At 54.3% G+C, this 15,847-nt stretch overlaps 2 protein-coding genes across 6 annotated transcripts; both read left to right on the top strand.

Moving 5' to 3' along the window:
* Positions 1 to 13: 13 nt before the first annotated feature.
* Positions 14 to 8,390, top strand: SGTA (small glutamine rich tetratricopeptide repeat co-chaperone alpha). 2 transcript variants are annotated; one of them, XM_068420560.1, is made up of 12 exons: positions 14 to 56; positions 1,322 to 1,474; positions 1,964 to 2,067; positions 2,274 to 2,358; positions 3,000 to 3,099; positions 4,195 to 4,299; positions 4,491 to 4,629; positions 5,253 to 5,315; positions 5,741 to 5,778; positions 6,205 to 6,294; positions 6,536 to 6,659; positions 7,208 to 8,390. In XM_068420560.1, exons 2-11 carry the CDS (start codon positions 1,375 to 1,377, stop codon positions 6,648 to 6,650), a joined length of 939 nt encoding a protein of 312 aa, XP_068276661.1. In that variant the 5' UTR covers positions 14 to 56; positions 1,322 to 1,374; the 3' UTR covers positions 6,651 to 6,659; positions 7,208 to 8,390. The 2 variants fall into 2 exon arrangements, with proteins under 2 accessions (XP_068276661.1, XP_068276660.1); XM_068420559.1 differs by having other exon boundaries at positions 16 to 56; positions 6,979 to 8,390.
* A 915-nt stretch (positions 8,391 to 9,305) lies between these two features.
* Positions 9,306 to 15,455, top strand: SLC39A3 (solute carrier family 39 member 3). 4 transcript variants are annotated; one of them, XM_068420601.1, is made up of 4 exons: positions 9,330 to 9,365; positions 9,924 to 10,099; positions 12,153 to 12,488; positions 12,824 to 15,455. In XM_068420601.1, exons 3-4 carry the CDS (start codon positions 12,282 to 12,284, stop codon positions 13,556 to 13,558), a joined length of 942 nt encoding a protein of 313 aa, XP_068276702.1. In that variant the 5' UTR covers positions 9,330 to 9,365; positions 9,924 to 10,099; positions 12,153 to 12,281; the 3' UTR covers positions 13,559 to 15,455. The 4 variants fall into 4 exon arrangements, with proteins under 4 accessions (XP_068276701.1, XP_068276702.1, XP_068276699.1 ...); XM_068420598.1 differs by having other exon boundaries at positions 9,924 to 10,514; XM_068420600.1 differs by lacking the exon at positions 9,924 to 10,099 and having other exon boundaries at positions 9,306 to 9,365.
* Positions 15,456 to 15,847: the final 392 nt, after the last annotated feature.

Here is a 15,847-nt window from a genome sequence, read left to right as displayed (position 1 = left end):
GGGGGGGGAGGCGCATGCGCAGTGCTGAGCCCGCCCCGGCTGAGGCGAGTGTCGGGGTGAGCGGGGCGGGGGGGCGGAGGAGGGGGGGCCGGGCCGGGCCGGGCCGGACCGGGCCGAGCCGGGTTCTCCACCGGGAGCCGCCTGCCTACGGTCCTGGCGAGGCCTGGGGTTCGCGGCAGGGCCCGGCGGCTCCCTGAGCCAGGGTCCGGTGTGGGCCAGGGCTGTGGCGGGGGGTCCCCACTGCGTAGGCCCCGGCCTGCGGGCGCGCTCGCCTGTCTGGGAGGGAGCGCCCGGCCGGTGCTCCCGGATCCTCACGACGCGGTGTGCGAGCGGGGGTGGTGGCCCGGGGCCCGCCGCGCCCCTCGGGCCTCGCTCCCTGCAGCCTGCCCGCGGGCAGCGGTGGGGGCTGCGGGCGGGGGTACGGGGGAGGAGAGGTGTCTCCCTCCTCTCTGCCTGTCCCCGGGGGCCCGGGAGGGTCTGGGGGTTCTCTGGCCTCGCCTGTCACGGGCTGAGAGCCCGGCACAGGCTTTCGCCCTGGGCACCCACCGCGCTGCCTGTCTGCGGCCGGACCGGGGGTGTCTGTGGTGCCTGCAGTGGGCTGGGGCCAGCTCTGCTCTGCTGCGCTCTCATTCACGGAGGTTGCGTTTAAACAATTTAATTTCTCTCTTAAATGACCCTGAATGGTTTTCTGTGCTACAAACCCAGTTAAGCATTCTGGAGAGGCAGAGCGCTTGAGCTCAGCAGCAGTGCCATGCGAGGAGCTGCCTCTGCCCTGCTTACAGGATCTTTGCAAAGCCCCAGCCTCGGGCTGTGCTCGTGGGGGTCGCTTTGCTGTGTGTGTCCTTACTCTCCTTTGCCATTGGCATCCTGGCAGGGTGGGTGATGCGGACTGGCAAGCAGCACAGAGGACTGGCAGCCCTGAACCCCAGCTCTGCTAACAGCGGCAAATCGCTTCAGCCTTTGTTTTTATTTCAGAATCAAATTGTGCTCTGGCAGCAGAAGACTGTGGCTTTCTTAGTGGTGACTGTCTCAGTGCTCAGTTTGGCTAGTCCTGGTCAGTCAGAGACGTTTTGGTAGCCCGAGTGCCTGCAGGAGCCTGGTGGGCAGGACTGTGCTGTGCCGCTAACGCTGAAGAGGGTGAATTGAGGCCTGGACGGGTCACGTAAAGGCGTCGTGGCTACAGCAGAGAGTTTGATGAAGGCTCTGGAGGCCTTCGCTGGTCCTGACAACTCCCTTATCCTCTTTTTTCATACTAGGGGAGAGCAGTAGAAAAGCTCTCTGACTTCTTGTCCATCAAGTTACAGAACTTCTCTCTCTACAGATTTTTTTTTGAAGTTACAAGAAGTTGAAACGAGCTGCTCGCAGCCTCCCAGGATGGCAGACCAGAAGCGCCTTGCCTACTCCATCATCCAGTTTCTACATGACCAGCTACAGAATGGGGGTCTGTCTCCAGATGCTCAGGAGAGTTTGGAAGGTTGGTGGTTATTTGTGCTTCCCTGTTCATGTGTCTGGGTCTGTCAGCCCGGCACGTGGGGAAATTTGGACGCTCTGTTACTCTCCTCTGCCTCTTGGCTGGGCTGTTCCAAACATCAAACCTTGCTCAAGATTTGAAATGACTTTGTCTTCTTGGGGAGGTATCCAGGGCGTTAGGGATGCTGATTGCTTGGGATCTCTTTCAAAAACAGATTAGTCTGAGGAGGGGATCAAAAGCCTCCCTGACCCTGGGTTTGTCACTTAAATGTCACTTCAGCTTCATCTCCAGAGCTAAGGTTTGCCCAGCTCTGAGGTTTTGGCAAGATTGGAGGTTATGGCCCAAATAGCAAGTCTGGTGTGTGGAATTGTGTGGTTTAGAGTGGGTTTTTTTTCCTGGTATGTTCAACAGTAGGAAATTCAGGTGCTGTGGGAGAGGGCTGAGTATTTAGGTGGAGTGGGGAAAGCTAATTACCTGACTCTTCTTGTCCAGTGGCCATCCAGTGCCTGGAGACAGCATTTGGGGTCTCGATGGAAGACCAAGGCCTCGCTGTGTCCCAGACTCTTCCTGAAATATTTGAAGCTGCTGTAGGAAAGGTGAGCGAGTGCCTTAAAATATGTGCTGAGTTTCCATTTGAGCAGCCAAAGCAATGAGCTCTGCTTGATTTCTGTGGCGCTGCTGCCCCCTCGGAGGTCTGTGGGAGGGAAAAGCTTTGGGCTTGATGAGCCAGCGCTTGGGAAGGGGGAGGCGTAGCACAGCTCGGTGGGAGTCCTTATCACAGCATTCTCCCTTTCCACGTAAGGAGCCTGAACACATCAGGACAAACTCGGAGCCCGTCACCCCCTCTGAAGATGACATAGCTGAAGCTGAAAGACTCAAGACTGAAGGTAACCTCCTCTGGAGCTGGTGGATAATGAGGTTTAGGTGATAATGGAGAGGGAGGCTTAATTCACTCAGCACCTGGGGAATGCTTGGAATGGGAAGAAAGGAAATGGGAAGAAAGGAGATGGGACCAGCCCTTCCATTTCTGCTTGCTTCTCTGCTCGTGCTCCAGGAGCGGGTGTAGGTTGGCATAATGTAGCTGCCACAGAGCCTGGATAGAAGCTGGGTCAGCACTTTCTTTTGCATCCTAAGGAGCCCGCGCCGTGCAGAACAGGGCAGCTTTGCCTGTGGAGCTCTGCTCTGCGTGCTGCCTTGTCTCTGCCATGCAGGAGAGCGTGGTCAGTGCTGAAGTACAGCGCAGAGCTGTCCCTGAGCCAGCACGGTGCAGCTTTGGGGAGGCCTCGGGTGTGCCTGAGGTGGGAGGGGGCTAAGGGGGCTTGCAGGGTCAGGCAGCCTGGCATTGCCAAGACACCGAGCCCCTGCCTCACTGCTGAACATGCCTCAATCTTGCAGGCAGTTTGATTGACCAGCAAAAGTTGTGAGCTGTTGGTTTCCCTTGAGCTTTCTTAAGTAGAACATAGGTCCAGGCCTGCTGCTTTTGTCCCCTTTTTTCACTTGTTAACGAGCCTTTCTGCCATCTTTGTAGGAAATGAACAAATGAAGGCAGAAAACTTTGAAGCTGCTGTGTCTTTCTATGGAAAAGCAATTGAACTAAATCCATCCAATGCTGTGTATTTTTGCAACAGGTACTGCTTGTCTCTTTCTCCACCCTTGTACCCCTGGGGTTTTTTTCTTACTGCTTATATCTAAGACTCCTGAATGGTCAAAATCCCTTTTATATGATTCTGTAGCTGCTTGTTCTGTTGCTTGCTCTTTGTGTGTTTTTTTTTAAGCTCATAGTGACACGCTTTCCTGTGCCTCCTGCCAGCTCTGTGCCCTCGCATCTCTAGATAGGATGTGGGTGTGGAAACAAACTCTATTAGGCATTTGAGGAGATATAAGGATGCCAAGAAATGCTGTTTGCTTTCATGTGATTAACTCTAAGTGGGCTGGAGAGCCCAGGCTTAGAGGCTGTGCTGATAATAAAAACAAAGGAGTGGAATGAGACCAGGTGAAGGCTCATTATTGAGAATTATGTAAGCTGATGTGTGTACAGAAGAATTTCCTATTTTTCAGTTCTAAGCAAAAGCGTTTGAAAGTTGGTGGGAAGACAATTGTTGAATAAAACAGGCTTTGAATCAGGATTTGTTTTAGTTATCTGCTTTTTGTGAGCACATCCTACAGCTGGCTACATGAATAATGTGTCTACACGCATGCTAATGACATGATGAGGAATTTCTTGGGGCAGGGAACACTGGTGCTTTTTGCTAAGCTTTGCTTCAGCTGCATGAGGGTCAGTCCCAGGAGGTTTGGGGCAGGTGCCCTGATGTCAATAAGAGTTGTGAGACTGAGGCTTGAATGAGCACGTTACAGCTTCAAAAACAGTTTTCCCTCTTATGTGGAGTAATGGGTGAAACAGTTGTTATGAGTAAGAAATCAAGGCATAAGGGAAGCAGAGATTGAGCCAGCAAGTGATACTTGGTGCCTCCCCAGAGCCCAGGCTGCTCTTGGGAAGTCCCTAAGCAGGAGTGAGAGCTGAGATGTGTTTGCAGTAGGAGCAGACCGTGGAGCTGGGGGTTGGATAGCAGCCTGCTCACCTGGGAATGGCCTGGATTTCTGTCAGGTTCACACTTGACTTTGCATTATACAACAGGAGACTACGGGAGGGAACGGGGGTGACCTTGATCAGCGTGTTCAAGCTGATTAAGTCTTTTCTGCCCATGTTTCTCCATTCCCTCCAGAGCTGCTGCATACAGTAAACTAGGAAATTACGCTGGAGCAGTGAGAGACTGTGAACGAGCTATAGGCATTGATCCAAACTACAGCAAAGCTTATGGCAGAATGGGGTAAGTAGGAGCAGGTTTTTTTGTGCTAGAATTTTAATCTCAAAATTAAAGTTGTGGCAGCGATGCTATTGGTGGTGCTCTGCCCTGCAATGCCATGCAAAAACACCTGGTGTTTCACCTCTGCTGGGGGTGGAGGGGGACTGTGAGTGCTTATCAAACTCTGTGACTTTATTTTATTTCCACTTTGATAGCTTGGCCCTCTCCAGTTTAAACAAACACACAGAAGCTGTCGTTTACTACAAAAAAGCCCTGGAGCTGGATCCGGACAATGACACATACAAATCAAACCTTAAAATAGCTGAACAGAAAATGAAGGAGACTCCTAGTCCAGTAAGTTCTGACACTAATGCTTGTTGTGGGGGTGAGATTAGAAGGAGGCTGCTTTGCTGTAAGTGCTAACAGTGGCCCTGGTTGTGTTTAGAATGCAGCTCTTGTGTGCAGGCAGAGGGAGATGGTTAATGAGTCCTGCTGTGAACATTTCCACTAAAATCCAGAGAGAGGGGACCTTCTCTTCCCTGCCTGAGCACAGTCACCTTAGGCTTATTTGAAAGAGCTGGAAAATGAGACTGATGAGAAGGAAGTGCTTTGGAACAGCAGTTTTGCCTTAAGCACCTTTCTTCATTAAAGCCACTGCTCCTAAAATCCAGCTTTTTTTCCCCTAGTGACCTGTTAGCAATACCAAAAGGGCATTTTAGGCGGCTTTTTTTATTACAAAGATTTTTTTTCTTGAGAAAAGAAACCTGGAGGTTTCCTAGCCAGAAAGTGAGCCTGATCCCCCGAGGCTGGCTGTGCCTCAGATCTACAGAAGGGGTGTGGGCAGAGCCTCTTCCCTGTGTCATGGTTTAAGGGGCAGGTTCTGCTAACACTGGGAGTGAAGTATTAATGTTCCTTGTGATGCACATCAGGAAGTGAGAGGATGTTATCATCCGTGGGTGGTTTCTTTACTCTTACAGACCGGAGGTCCAGGAGGATTCGATTTAGCTGGCTTGCTGAACAACCCTGGCTTCATGAGCATGGTAAGTGTGGACACAGGTCGCAGCCAGGCAGGACCTGGTCTGTGTGTTGGTCTGTTCAGGATGAAACCTGTCGGGACATGGCGTGGGGAGCTCCTGTGCTGCTTTAGCAGATGTGCTTTCATTTCATTTCTTGGTTGCAGTGTTGCTGTGAGGAAACTGTGCTTGTAGTTCATTAAGGTCAAATAAAAAACCAGTGACTTACTCACAGGCTTCTCCTTGTGATGTGCTGGGTGTGGGAAGGGTCCTGTTCTGCATTACCAACCTTGTCTCGTGTGTTGCACTGTGCTTCTCTTCACTATTTTCATCCTTTTCATCTTTTTCCAAGTGCTTCTACCTTCATTTGTGTAGCTGAATGGCACAACATCTGCATATCTACACAGTCAGTTCGGACTAAATAGGGTGTCATTTTTTTCTCCCCTCTTTAGGCGTCTAACCTAATGAACAACCCACAAGTACAACAGCTGTAAGTTTGATCCCATCGTGTTATTTCCTCTTTGAATTGCTCATTTGGGGCTCTGTGTGTGTTTGGCATTTGCAGTAGCTCTGAACTGGTGGGAGGGGGAGGCTGCTTGGGCCAGAAGTGGGGAGGGCAGCCTTTAAACCAGCCCCACTGCCCGAGCTGGTGTGTGTGTTTTGAGTTGTCTGGGCTGTGCTGAAGAGGGATCTTAGGATAAACGTCCTGTCAGTAGATCTCTTGATGCAGAGCAAGCAAATAGCTTGTGTGAGGAAGGGCAGTGTTTTAATTAAATAAACATAAACATTAAAAAAAACATATTTAATTAAATAACATAACACAAAAGGGGAAATCTCTGGGAATACAGTAACTGACACTACAATTTCTGTGGTGTGTTTTTTTTCCTGCTCTGAGCAATGACTCTTATTTCCACAGCATGTCCGGGATGATTTCTGGTGGCCACAACCCCATGGGAGCAACAGGCACCAGCCCCTCCACGAATGATCTCGCCAGCCTCATACAAGCGTGAGTAGGGAGCTGGCTGCTTCCCGTTGCCTTGGTCGATAAATGGGTTTGGGGTTTTTCTCACCAGAAGTGGAACCTTAATTTAACAGTTGAGGAAGGGTTAAATGTTGGGTGAAGCACTGCCTGTCTTGGTGATGTGAGCTGCTTGTTAGAGTGGAGTCCTGACAATGGGCTGTAAAGAATTTCCTAGCACCAGGCTGTGTGTGAGAACACTAACAGACTGGTGCTTGTTCCCTTCCAGGGGCCAGCAGTTCGCCCAGCAGATGCAGCAGCAGAATCCTGAACTAATAGAGCAGCTACGAAGCCAGATCAGGAGTCGAACTCCGAGTGCCAGTAATGAAGATCAGCAGGAATGAGCGCTCCAGGTGAGGCTGTAGCTGGGGGTGCTGCTGTACTGTGTCCGGGTGAGAGGGACCTGCTGTATCTGGCTGCAATATCTGTCTTGTGCCTTAATTAATCTGTCTGGTGTGGCCCCTCCGTCCAGGTGGGGTTCTCTGCATCAGCACTGCTAGGACTGTGCCTCAGATGCCAGGCTCAGCCCTGAGGAGTGGTGAATGAGAGCTTCCCTCACACGCTGTGTGACTGACAAAGGAGTTTCACTGTCTAGTGCTCGCAGTGGTTAAAAGGACACTTTATTTTCTTAAAGATTGAATTTGCTTATGTCTTATCTCCCTGTCTCTGCAGCGCAGTCCGTGGGAACTCTGTTCTTTGCTTTAAAAACTGGAAGCCATGTGCGTGTTGCCATTTCTTGAGTTGGAAGTGTCCAAGAGGGGGAAAAAAAAATAATGGAAAAACAAAATCCTTTCTATGACCTGCATGTTAAAGACAGATTCACGCTTTCTTTCCCTAATCTTCATCCCTGCTCCTCCCCCTCAGCCTTTCCATTAGTCTTTTTTTTTTTTTCTTCTGGAAGATCCAGCGAGCTGAACACAAACCAGCACCAACAGTCTTTCTAAAGAAACTTGGAAAATTAACTACACTGTTACATTTCTGTGTTATTTGCTACATGGGAATTTTTTAACCTGTTTTTGAAGAACGATGCACTCGTCACTACAAGATTTCTTCACTTTTCTGCCCACGTGCCACTTCAGAGAAGTGTTCAAGTCCTCCCTAACCCCCGTCCTGCCCTGTTTAACCTTCCTGCTGGTTATGAGACGGTAGCGTTAGAACGCTGGAGATCTTCTTGCCTCCAGGAACAGGGTTTCTGTTGATTAGATGCACTGTGGCTCTCGTTCAGGTCTGTAGCAGCATCGCCAGCGTTGTTCACCCAGGGGAGCCGGGCGGTCGCCTCGCCACGGTTGGTGTAAAGGTGTCGTGGGGTTGGGACTGGGCAGGTGGAACGTGCCCGTGTGCCACGACGCCCGTAGTGAGGGTTTCCAGGCACGCCTCGTGGGGTTCTTCCCCGGTCCTGACAACATTTGTCTAGTGTTTAGTAATCATGGCTATGTTGTTGGAATGATCCAATCTGTGAACTAGTCAGGTGGACAGTAAGAAAGATGTGATGTTTTTCGTGTTTAAAAGGTGGGTTTTTTCTTTTTTTATTCTGTCTTTTATGCATGTAAGTAATCAGCCTGGTTGACTGTGCTAATGGTAGGAACAGAGAGCGCCCGAGTAGAGAGCAGAGGGAATAAAAATGCTGCTTGGATAGTCAGAAATCAAGTGGCTGCTGGTCCAACGTGGGGGATTGGTGAGGAGCGGCCGTGCCTCAGTGAGATGAGGGGAAAAGCTCCTGTAGCCAACTCGAGCGACCCGCAGCTTTCCGCCCCTCTCCAGTCACCCGTGTCCTTCCTTGGGCGAGCAGAGCGCTCCGGTGAGCTCCCCTAGAAGTCACTAGTTGAGGCCAGAGACTTTTAGATTGACCTCAGAATTGTTTTTAAATAGTTACTGGGTTGTGGTGGGGAAGGCGTGCTCAGGGCCTCGCTGCTGGGCAAAAAGGGGGTGGGTGTGAGATGGAAAAGGCCCGTTCAGGAGCCCTGGGGGTGTGAGCAAGCAGGTGCACCTGAAGATTAATATGATGAAAAAATGATTTGTAAATGCTCCATAAAGTAATATGTGGTTAATGTAACTTGTGAAGAATAAAATATTTGGACACTTTCTTTGTTATCCCTCTTGCCCAGGTGCCTGAAGCGAGACCCAGGCGTGTGCTGGGCTGCGGGGTGTGTGTCCAGCACTGCTGGTGCGGGGTCGGGGCTGCGCTCCCTCAGGGCACAGGTTTTATCCTCCGCCTCTCCCAGTGTTTTGTTCTCTCCTGAAATGCTCCTCCTGTGGATTTCTGCAGCACAGAAATAGGAGATCTTTTCTTTCCACTTCTGCTTCGCCTGCTCCCTTTAAGTTCTCTCCAGCTGGGTTTTGTACCCTGACAAAAGGAGAAGTTTTAGCCTGTAGGACAGCGTGGGAAGAAAATGTTGAGGAATTTTCCAAAAGGAGAAAACTGCAGGGATTTTTTTTCCTCCCTTTTCAGATAATTTCAGTGCTCCTTCCTTTCCTTGCCCTGCTTGGGTTTTTTGTAGCTGTAGCTCTATTTCCTCATGTCTCTTGATGGTTTTATTTTTATACCACCGTGTGCAGCTCTCCAGGGAAGTGCTCCTGCCCGTGTGAGGCTGCGGCTGCTCCTCGATGGAGGATTTTTTAGGTTTGTTTCAGCTCTTTGTGCTATTTTGACCGAATTTACATGTTTCTTTTAACTAAACGCAGCTGAAAACTTGCAGGATTAGGGGATGGAGCGGTGGAGGGTGCGTTTCCTCGGCTGTGGGTCTGCTCCGCCGCTTTGGACAGCTCCAGGGTGACCCGGGCCCGGCCCGCTCAGCACCGGCGGCACCGGACAGCGCTGCGGGGCCGGCGCCGCCCCGGAACCCTCCGTCGCGGTCCGCGTTTCCCGCGGGCGCTGTTGGGCGGCGCCCCGCAAGGCCGAGCCGGGCGCTGGGAGCGGCCCCCGCAGCGCGTGGGCGGGCTGACGGGCGGCCCTCGCGGCCAATGGGCGGCCGAGCTTTCCGCCGCGGCCAATGGGAGGGCGTCGTGGGCGGGAGCCGTTGCGGGGGCTGTTTGGACGGGGCGCGAGCGGGAGCCGGCGCGTGAGTGGGGGGGCGAGGGGAGGGGGCTGTTACCGGGGTAACGGGGGTGGCGGAGGGGTAAGAGGGGGCCGGGGGGGGTGTCGTGAGGTAACGGCGGGGCTGGGGGGGGGCGGGAGGCGTTAGGGGGGTAACAGCGGGGCTGGGGGGGCTGTTCCTGGGGTAACTGGGGCTGGGGGGTGATGGCGGGGTGTGGGGGTGCGGGGTGACAGGGTGGGCCCTGGCCGTGAGGGCCCCCCCCCCAGCCGAGCTGCCGACCACCCTCCCTCAGCGACCCACGTAGACCCCCCCCGCTTTCATCCCCGCACCCTTCTGGGGCGCTCAGGCAGGCTGAGGCCTGCGCCGGTGGCCTGGGAGGAGCCCCCCACCCAGCACCCCCCCCTCAGGGTGACCAGGGCCATGTGGAGGGGCTGGGACAAGCGGGGCTCGGGGCGAAGCCAGCCTGGTTTTGGGGTCACGCCGCCTTCGCTGTGCCGCTGGGCGCATCGTGAGCGTGTGGTTTTATCAGAAAATCTGAGATTTAAAGGATCACGCATAAGAAAACCCATTTTTCCCCCACAGAGGGCCGTCTGCTTTGTTATTTTTCATGGCTTGAGCGTTTCATTAGGGGCCATTAAGCCAAGCAGCCCCCGTCCTGAGTTAGTTCTTTATTATGGAAGTTTTCAAGCTGCTGAAATAACCCCGACGTTGGCAGCGCCGGCTCCTGAACAGAAAGAGCAGGCGAGGAGAACCACAAGGTTGTACTCGCTGCTTTGTTTTTTCACGAAGTTGCTTTTCCCCCAGGTCTGGGGGCACTGGAGGGCGGCTGCTCCGCCTGGGAGCTCGAGGCTTTACGCTTTGTGGGGGGCTGTTGCTGGGTTAAAAAAAAAAAGAAAAGAAAGAATAAAAATAGATGAGGGGGTCTCTGAATTTCTGAGTGGAAGCTGGGTGTGTTCCAGAGGAGGTGTGAATTCTGGGGGAAAAAAAACAGGTTTTTCTTCCTCTCCTCTGTCCTGGGAGCTGTCTGGCTGCCTGACGCGGCAGGCGTGGGTGGTGCCTTCGCACCCAGCGGGTGCAGTCGCAGGCTGGGGTGAGCTGCGGTCTCAAGGCGTCGTTGCTGACGTCGTTTTCTGAGAGAGTTCGTTTGGGAAGCGTGGCACATCCCCGCGCGAGGTGAGATCCTTGTCGTTCTGTTGACGCTGGGAGCGCGGCGCGTGCTTTGCAAAGGCAGCGTGACTCGTTAGCGTGACTCGTTAGCTGGGTCAGCTCGGCGCTGACGAGCGCTGGCAGCCCTGGAGCCAGCAGCTCTGGGGGGGAGCCTGCTCGTCAGCCTGCTGCGGGAGCCCTGACAATGTACACAGAGATTTCAGGCTCTGGACTTGTCCAGACCCGGCTCGGCTGCGGGGCTCACAAGGGAGTGAGTCAGTGAGTGTCGTCAGAGGAGGGTTTTCTGCTGATGAACGTCGCTCCCCGTGGATGCCCGGCTGAGAACCAGGTGGCCTGACCGCCATGACCTCTCTCTATTCATTCCTGCTTGACCTGAAAACTTGGAAAAAAGCTTTAAACTCCCTTTCCAAGTCCAGAGTCGTTCAGTCTCCCACTTTCCTTTCAGCAAAAGCGCCAGTTGTGCAGCCCGCTGTGCAGAAATGGTGACAGTGATTAATGCTGTCAGCCCTCAAGGGAGGCTTTAGCCTCAGGAATCTTTTGTGTTAAAATGAATTTGCTGCTCCAACGAGCAGGTATCCAATTATTTAACTTGTCCATCACGGCTGTGGGTGTCAGCGTGGCTGGAAGTGTTCTGGGGCAGCTCGTTACCCCGATGCCTGGCAGCCCTCACCTGGGTGACCTGTGAGAGAACCTTCTGGAGGTGCCGTTGGTTTGACCGTACAAGTCAATTCGGTGCAAGTGGTGAGACCCTCCGAGGTTCTGGCTGTGCTGCCGCAAGAATGCGGAGCCATAGAGGGACCTGTTCACGTTTATTTCTGTTCATAGATGTTATAAATAGCGTTGTTCTTTTGTAAAAGGATTTCAGGAAAACACATTTCGCTGCCACTGTGTGTGACCTGGAGGGAAACGCTTTTACTTCTCAGATCGAGTCAGTTTTTGTGACTTGGGCAACTCAAATCTTGTGTTTTTCTCTCGTCTGAAACCCCCTCTGCCTCCTCTTTTGTTACACCCTATGGACAGTAGAGAACCTTGCAGGGAATTTCTCCGTAGGGTTTCCCTTTAATGATTTAAGGGAATCAAAACTTCCCCTGACTCCTGGTACAGAGCAACCAACCGACTGTGGAGGCTCCCACCCACCCCAGCGAGATGGTGACAGTGGCTCAGGGGACCGAGCAGGAATGAATCTGATGGTCTCGTTTCAAGGGCAGTACAAAAAAAACCCTTGTGAATGTTGGAGGGAGATAAAATTTAAGTTCATTTCTGAGTGACAAATACCGCCAGCTCAAGTCCATATTCTTTTCTCATGGTTAAAAACCAAAGACTTCATCTGTTGGTTGGACTCAGGTGGATCTTGCTGCAGGATCAAGCGTTTTGTGTAGGTGTTTCAAATTAAACCTCTAAAACCTGGGGCTGTGCCAGCTCGCTGTGGCCACTACAATCCTCACAAGGTTTTTAAGTGACTATTTGCTGCAGTTAAGTTTGTCTCTTCCCTGTGGTTTCTCTCCCTGCTGCGTGTGAGGTGCTGCCTTGGTGATTTCCACCCTCTGGGGAGGTGAGGTGGTTGCTGCACAGATCCTGGCGCGCAGTTTGGGGTGTGAGGTGCTTATAATAGGACAATCTCTCTTGGTTGCCTCCTGTCCACAGGGACTGAGCCCAGGAGCACCGTTCCCTCGAGGCCTGTCTGTGCCGTCGCCTGCTGATGTCCCCGCTCTAGCAGCAGCCGGAGGGACCCCCACGAGCTGCTGTCCTCAGGGCCCTGCACGAGAGAGCGCGATGAAGATCGTGGTTGCCAAAGTGCTGTGTCTGCTGGGCATCTGCGTCCTCATGCTGGCTGGGTCCCTCCTCCCCGTCAAGATAATTGAGGCCGATTACGAGAAAGTTCATCGCTCCAGGAAGGTTCTTGCCCTCTGCAATTCTTTTGGAGGAGGGGTCTTCCTGGCCACCTGCTTCAACGCCTTGCTGCCTGCTGTGAGAGGAAAGGTAAACGCTTGTGAGCCTCTTGCTTATGAGCAGTGTTCATGAACCTGTGCCGCTGAGTGTGTGCGGGGGGGACCACCCTCCCCTCTCCTGCCCTGCCCGCACCCAGGCCACCAGACCTCTGCCCCTGTGGGTCTGGGGGTGAAGGGTCTGTGTCTCGTGGCTCAGAAACGGCTGCGCTGTGCCTGGTGTGTCAGATCAGGAGGGCCTGTGTACAAGTGTGGTAGTGTCATGGATCAATTTAGTGTCCGTTTAGAATTGTGTGAACACAACAGGAATGTTTCCCGTTGGAGGGACAACGGTGATTGATTCACTGTGGATTATTTGCTTTGTTCCAGCTCGATGACGTGCTCAGGCAGGGCAACGTGACCACGGACTACCCGGTGGCTGAGACCATCATGATGGTTGGCTTCTTTGTGACGGTCTTTGTGGAGCAGCTCGTCTTGACCTTCCAGAAGGAGAAGCCTTCCTTCATCGACCTGGAGACCTTCAACGCCGGGTCGGATGTCGGGAGTGACTCCGAATACGAGAGTCCCTTCATCGCGTCTTCCCGAGGGCGCATGGTGTACAGTGACCACGGTCACCACTCCCACAGCCTGAACATCCAGGAGCTCTCCCGCTCCGGCCCCTTACGGCTCATCGGGCTGGTGTTTGCTCTGTGCACACACTCCATCTTCGAGGGACTGGCCCTGGGCTTGCAGGAGGAGGGTGGCAAAGTCATGAGCTTGTTCCTCGGAGTTGCCATTCACGAGACGCTGGTAGCGGTGGCATTGGGCATCAGCATGGCCAAGGCCTCGTTGTCCCTGAAGGATGCTGTGAAGGTGGCTGTGACAGTGAGCCTGATGATCCCTCTGGGCATTAGCATTGGGATGGGGATTGAGAGCACCCAAAACGCAGCCAGCAACATCACTTCCCTGCTCCTGCAAGGCATCGCGGGGGGCACTTTCTTGTTCATCACCTTCTTTGAGATCCTTGCGAAGGAGTTGGAAGACAAGAACGACCGTCTCTTGAAGGTTCTCTGCCTGGTGCTGGGCTACACGGCTCTGGCTGGGCTGGTCTTCTTCAAGTGGTGAGCGTGGGAGCGATGGGAAGTGAACCTTGCCTCCTTCCCTGGCGAACGGCACCGGAGAGGAGTCCCCTCTTCAGCCAAGGGGCGCACTGAAGCTCGACAGCCAAGTTAAACATCACAGTCCAGGTGGTATCTCCGTATTGCCCTGAAGAAGGAGAATTTCTTCCTGTGTGCTCAGAGGGAGATGAAAATGAGGAGTGTCCCAGTGTAAATGTCCCAAGGTGGTGTCCCTACCCCTTGGGTCTGTGGGTGCAGCAGCTTGTGCAGAGATTAGTCGACACAAACGTTAAGAATCTGGTTCTTGGGCTGCCTGCAAAGAGCTTGTCAAGGCTGTGGCTTCCTGGTGGTCTGCAGAGCCAGCCCCCCCCCTCCTTCCCTGCACAGCCAGCCCCCTCCCTCCTTCTGTGCAGAAACCGGGGCCGAGAGCCCGCTTCCTTCGCTTTCAGGCTCTGAGAAGGTGAGTGACGATAAGAGTGATGAAGCCCGAAGCAGGTGGGCTCACACAGTGCCCAGCTGCACGAAGCCGCTTCTGCTGCTTAGTTTTGAGCAAAACCTGGTCGCAATAGCTGCCAAAAACACCACCCCTCCTGGGGCTGCTCGCTTGGTGCCCCAGGTCCCCAGAGCTGAGCTGCTGTTTTAACCCACGAGTGGCTCTGGGAGCATCTATTCTCAGAGTGATTAATGGAAGAAGTGATGCCAGGCTCCTGTCCCGTGCTTTGTCCTCTGCATCTCGTCCAGACGTGGAGCATCAAAGCAAACCCCCAGCTGTGTGTTCAGGTGTCAGTTGCAGATCCTCTGCCCGAAGGCCCCTCCACAGCGCTCACGCAGCCCCGGGAGCCCGTAGCTTGTAAGAAACGGGCAGCAACGCTTTGCAGTGTTAATATTTTAGGGCAAGCGCTTGTGTTTGGATGGGCTGCGGTGACACGGGCGTAGCAGCCGCCATCAGACGCGTCTCCAGGGCTGCTCCCGCTGTGCGCAGGCTCACGTGGCCGTGCCGCTCGCAGCGGCTTTGCAAAGGAGAGGAATCTCTTCCCTGGGGCTTTACGTGGTGGTGGAAGGGTTGATTAGAGACACTCGCAGTCGGACTGCGTGCGAGCAGATCTCTCCGTGTCTCCAGGCGCGGATCCCGCCGTGGTCCATGGGCTCTGCCCTCCCAGGCGAGGAGCCAGGCTCAGAGGCTGGAGCCGCGAGCCCACCCTCCGCAGCCCTGGCCACGCTCCTCCCCGGGGCTGCATTTTAATTAGACGTAGCCTTTGCTTCTGCAACAGCTTCCGCAGGCAGAGCCGAGCTTTGGGAAGCGCCGCTGGAATCCTAACGATGCAGAGCGGCCTCGGCCCCGGCACGGTCCCCGTTAGCGTGATCCAAGCGGGGAGAAGGACGGGGGAGATGGTGAAGCAGCATCTTGGAGCCAGTGGTTGGCACCGCTGCAGCATGTGGAGGCTGATGAGCATCATCTGACGCTTCCTGGTGCTCTCTGCTTTAATTGCTGCACCATCCCCAAGTCAATTAATCTTGCTTTGAAAAACCTGGCGTGGAAGGGGGGAGGGAGGGTTATTTCAGGCCTTGGATGACACAAATTAGCAGGGCCTGACGAGAATGTGATTTGCCTTGAGGTGGTAAAACCTCCGTGTGTTATTTCACTTCTCTTGGGCAGCTCGTGTGGGGATCTACTGAGGGGGTCAGGGATCCCCCATGGTCCCTGGGTCTGGGGTCAGTGTGACAGCAGGGGGGCGGGCTGGACCCTCCATTTACACCCCATCTTCTTCTGGTGGGGTTTGGGAGCGGGGCTGGCCCGGGGAGCAGGCACAGGGCTAGGAGGTGCTGAGCTGGCCCCCTCTCCCCCCTCGCTGGGGGGGCTGCCCGTGCCCCGCGGGGTTTATCCAGCGCTGCGGGGCGGGTTCAGGGGCTCCCAATAAAGGCTCTGCCCTTCTCCCCTTCGTGTCTCTCGGTTATTCGATGTCCCCCATCGCTCCGCCAGCTGCTCCCTGCCCCGATCATGGGGTGGGGGCACATGCACAGCCCCGAGGGGGGCAAACCCCACCATGGGGAGGGGGTGGGCGGCAGCGAGGGGCTACCGACCAGACCCCCATGGAGCTGTGCTGAGCGGGGAGGGGGAGCGTGGGAGCAGGACCCCCCCCTCCCCTCTTCTCGCAGCCCCTTCGGCGTGATCCAGCCCTGCGTGTGCCGCCGGCAGCGTCCCCGCGGCGCAGGGCTTGGCGGGGAGCGGGGCCTGAATGAATCGGAGGAGGAGCCGCAGCTAAAATGATCAAGGAACCTCATTCATCCTCTCTAA

Source organism: Nyctibius grandis, chromosome 31 (assembly GCF_013368605.1).
Source record: "Nyctibius grandis isolate bNycGra1 chromosome 31, bNycGra1.pri, whole genome shotgun sequence".
In the NCBI taxonomy this organism is placed as follows: domain Eukaryota; kingdom Metazoa; phylum Chordata; class Aves; order Nyctibiiformes; family Nyctibiidae; genus Nyctibius; species Nyctibius grandis.
Note: the sequence above shows the minus strand (reverse complement) of the source record. Positions and strands in the feature narration are given on the sequence as shown.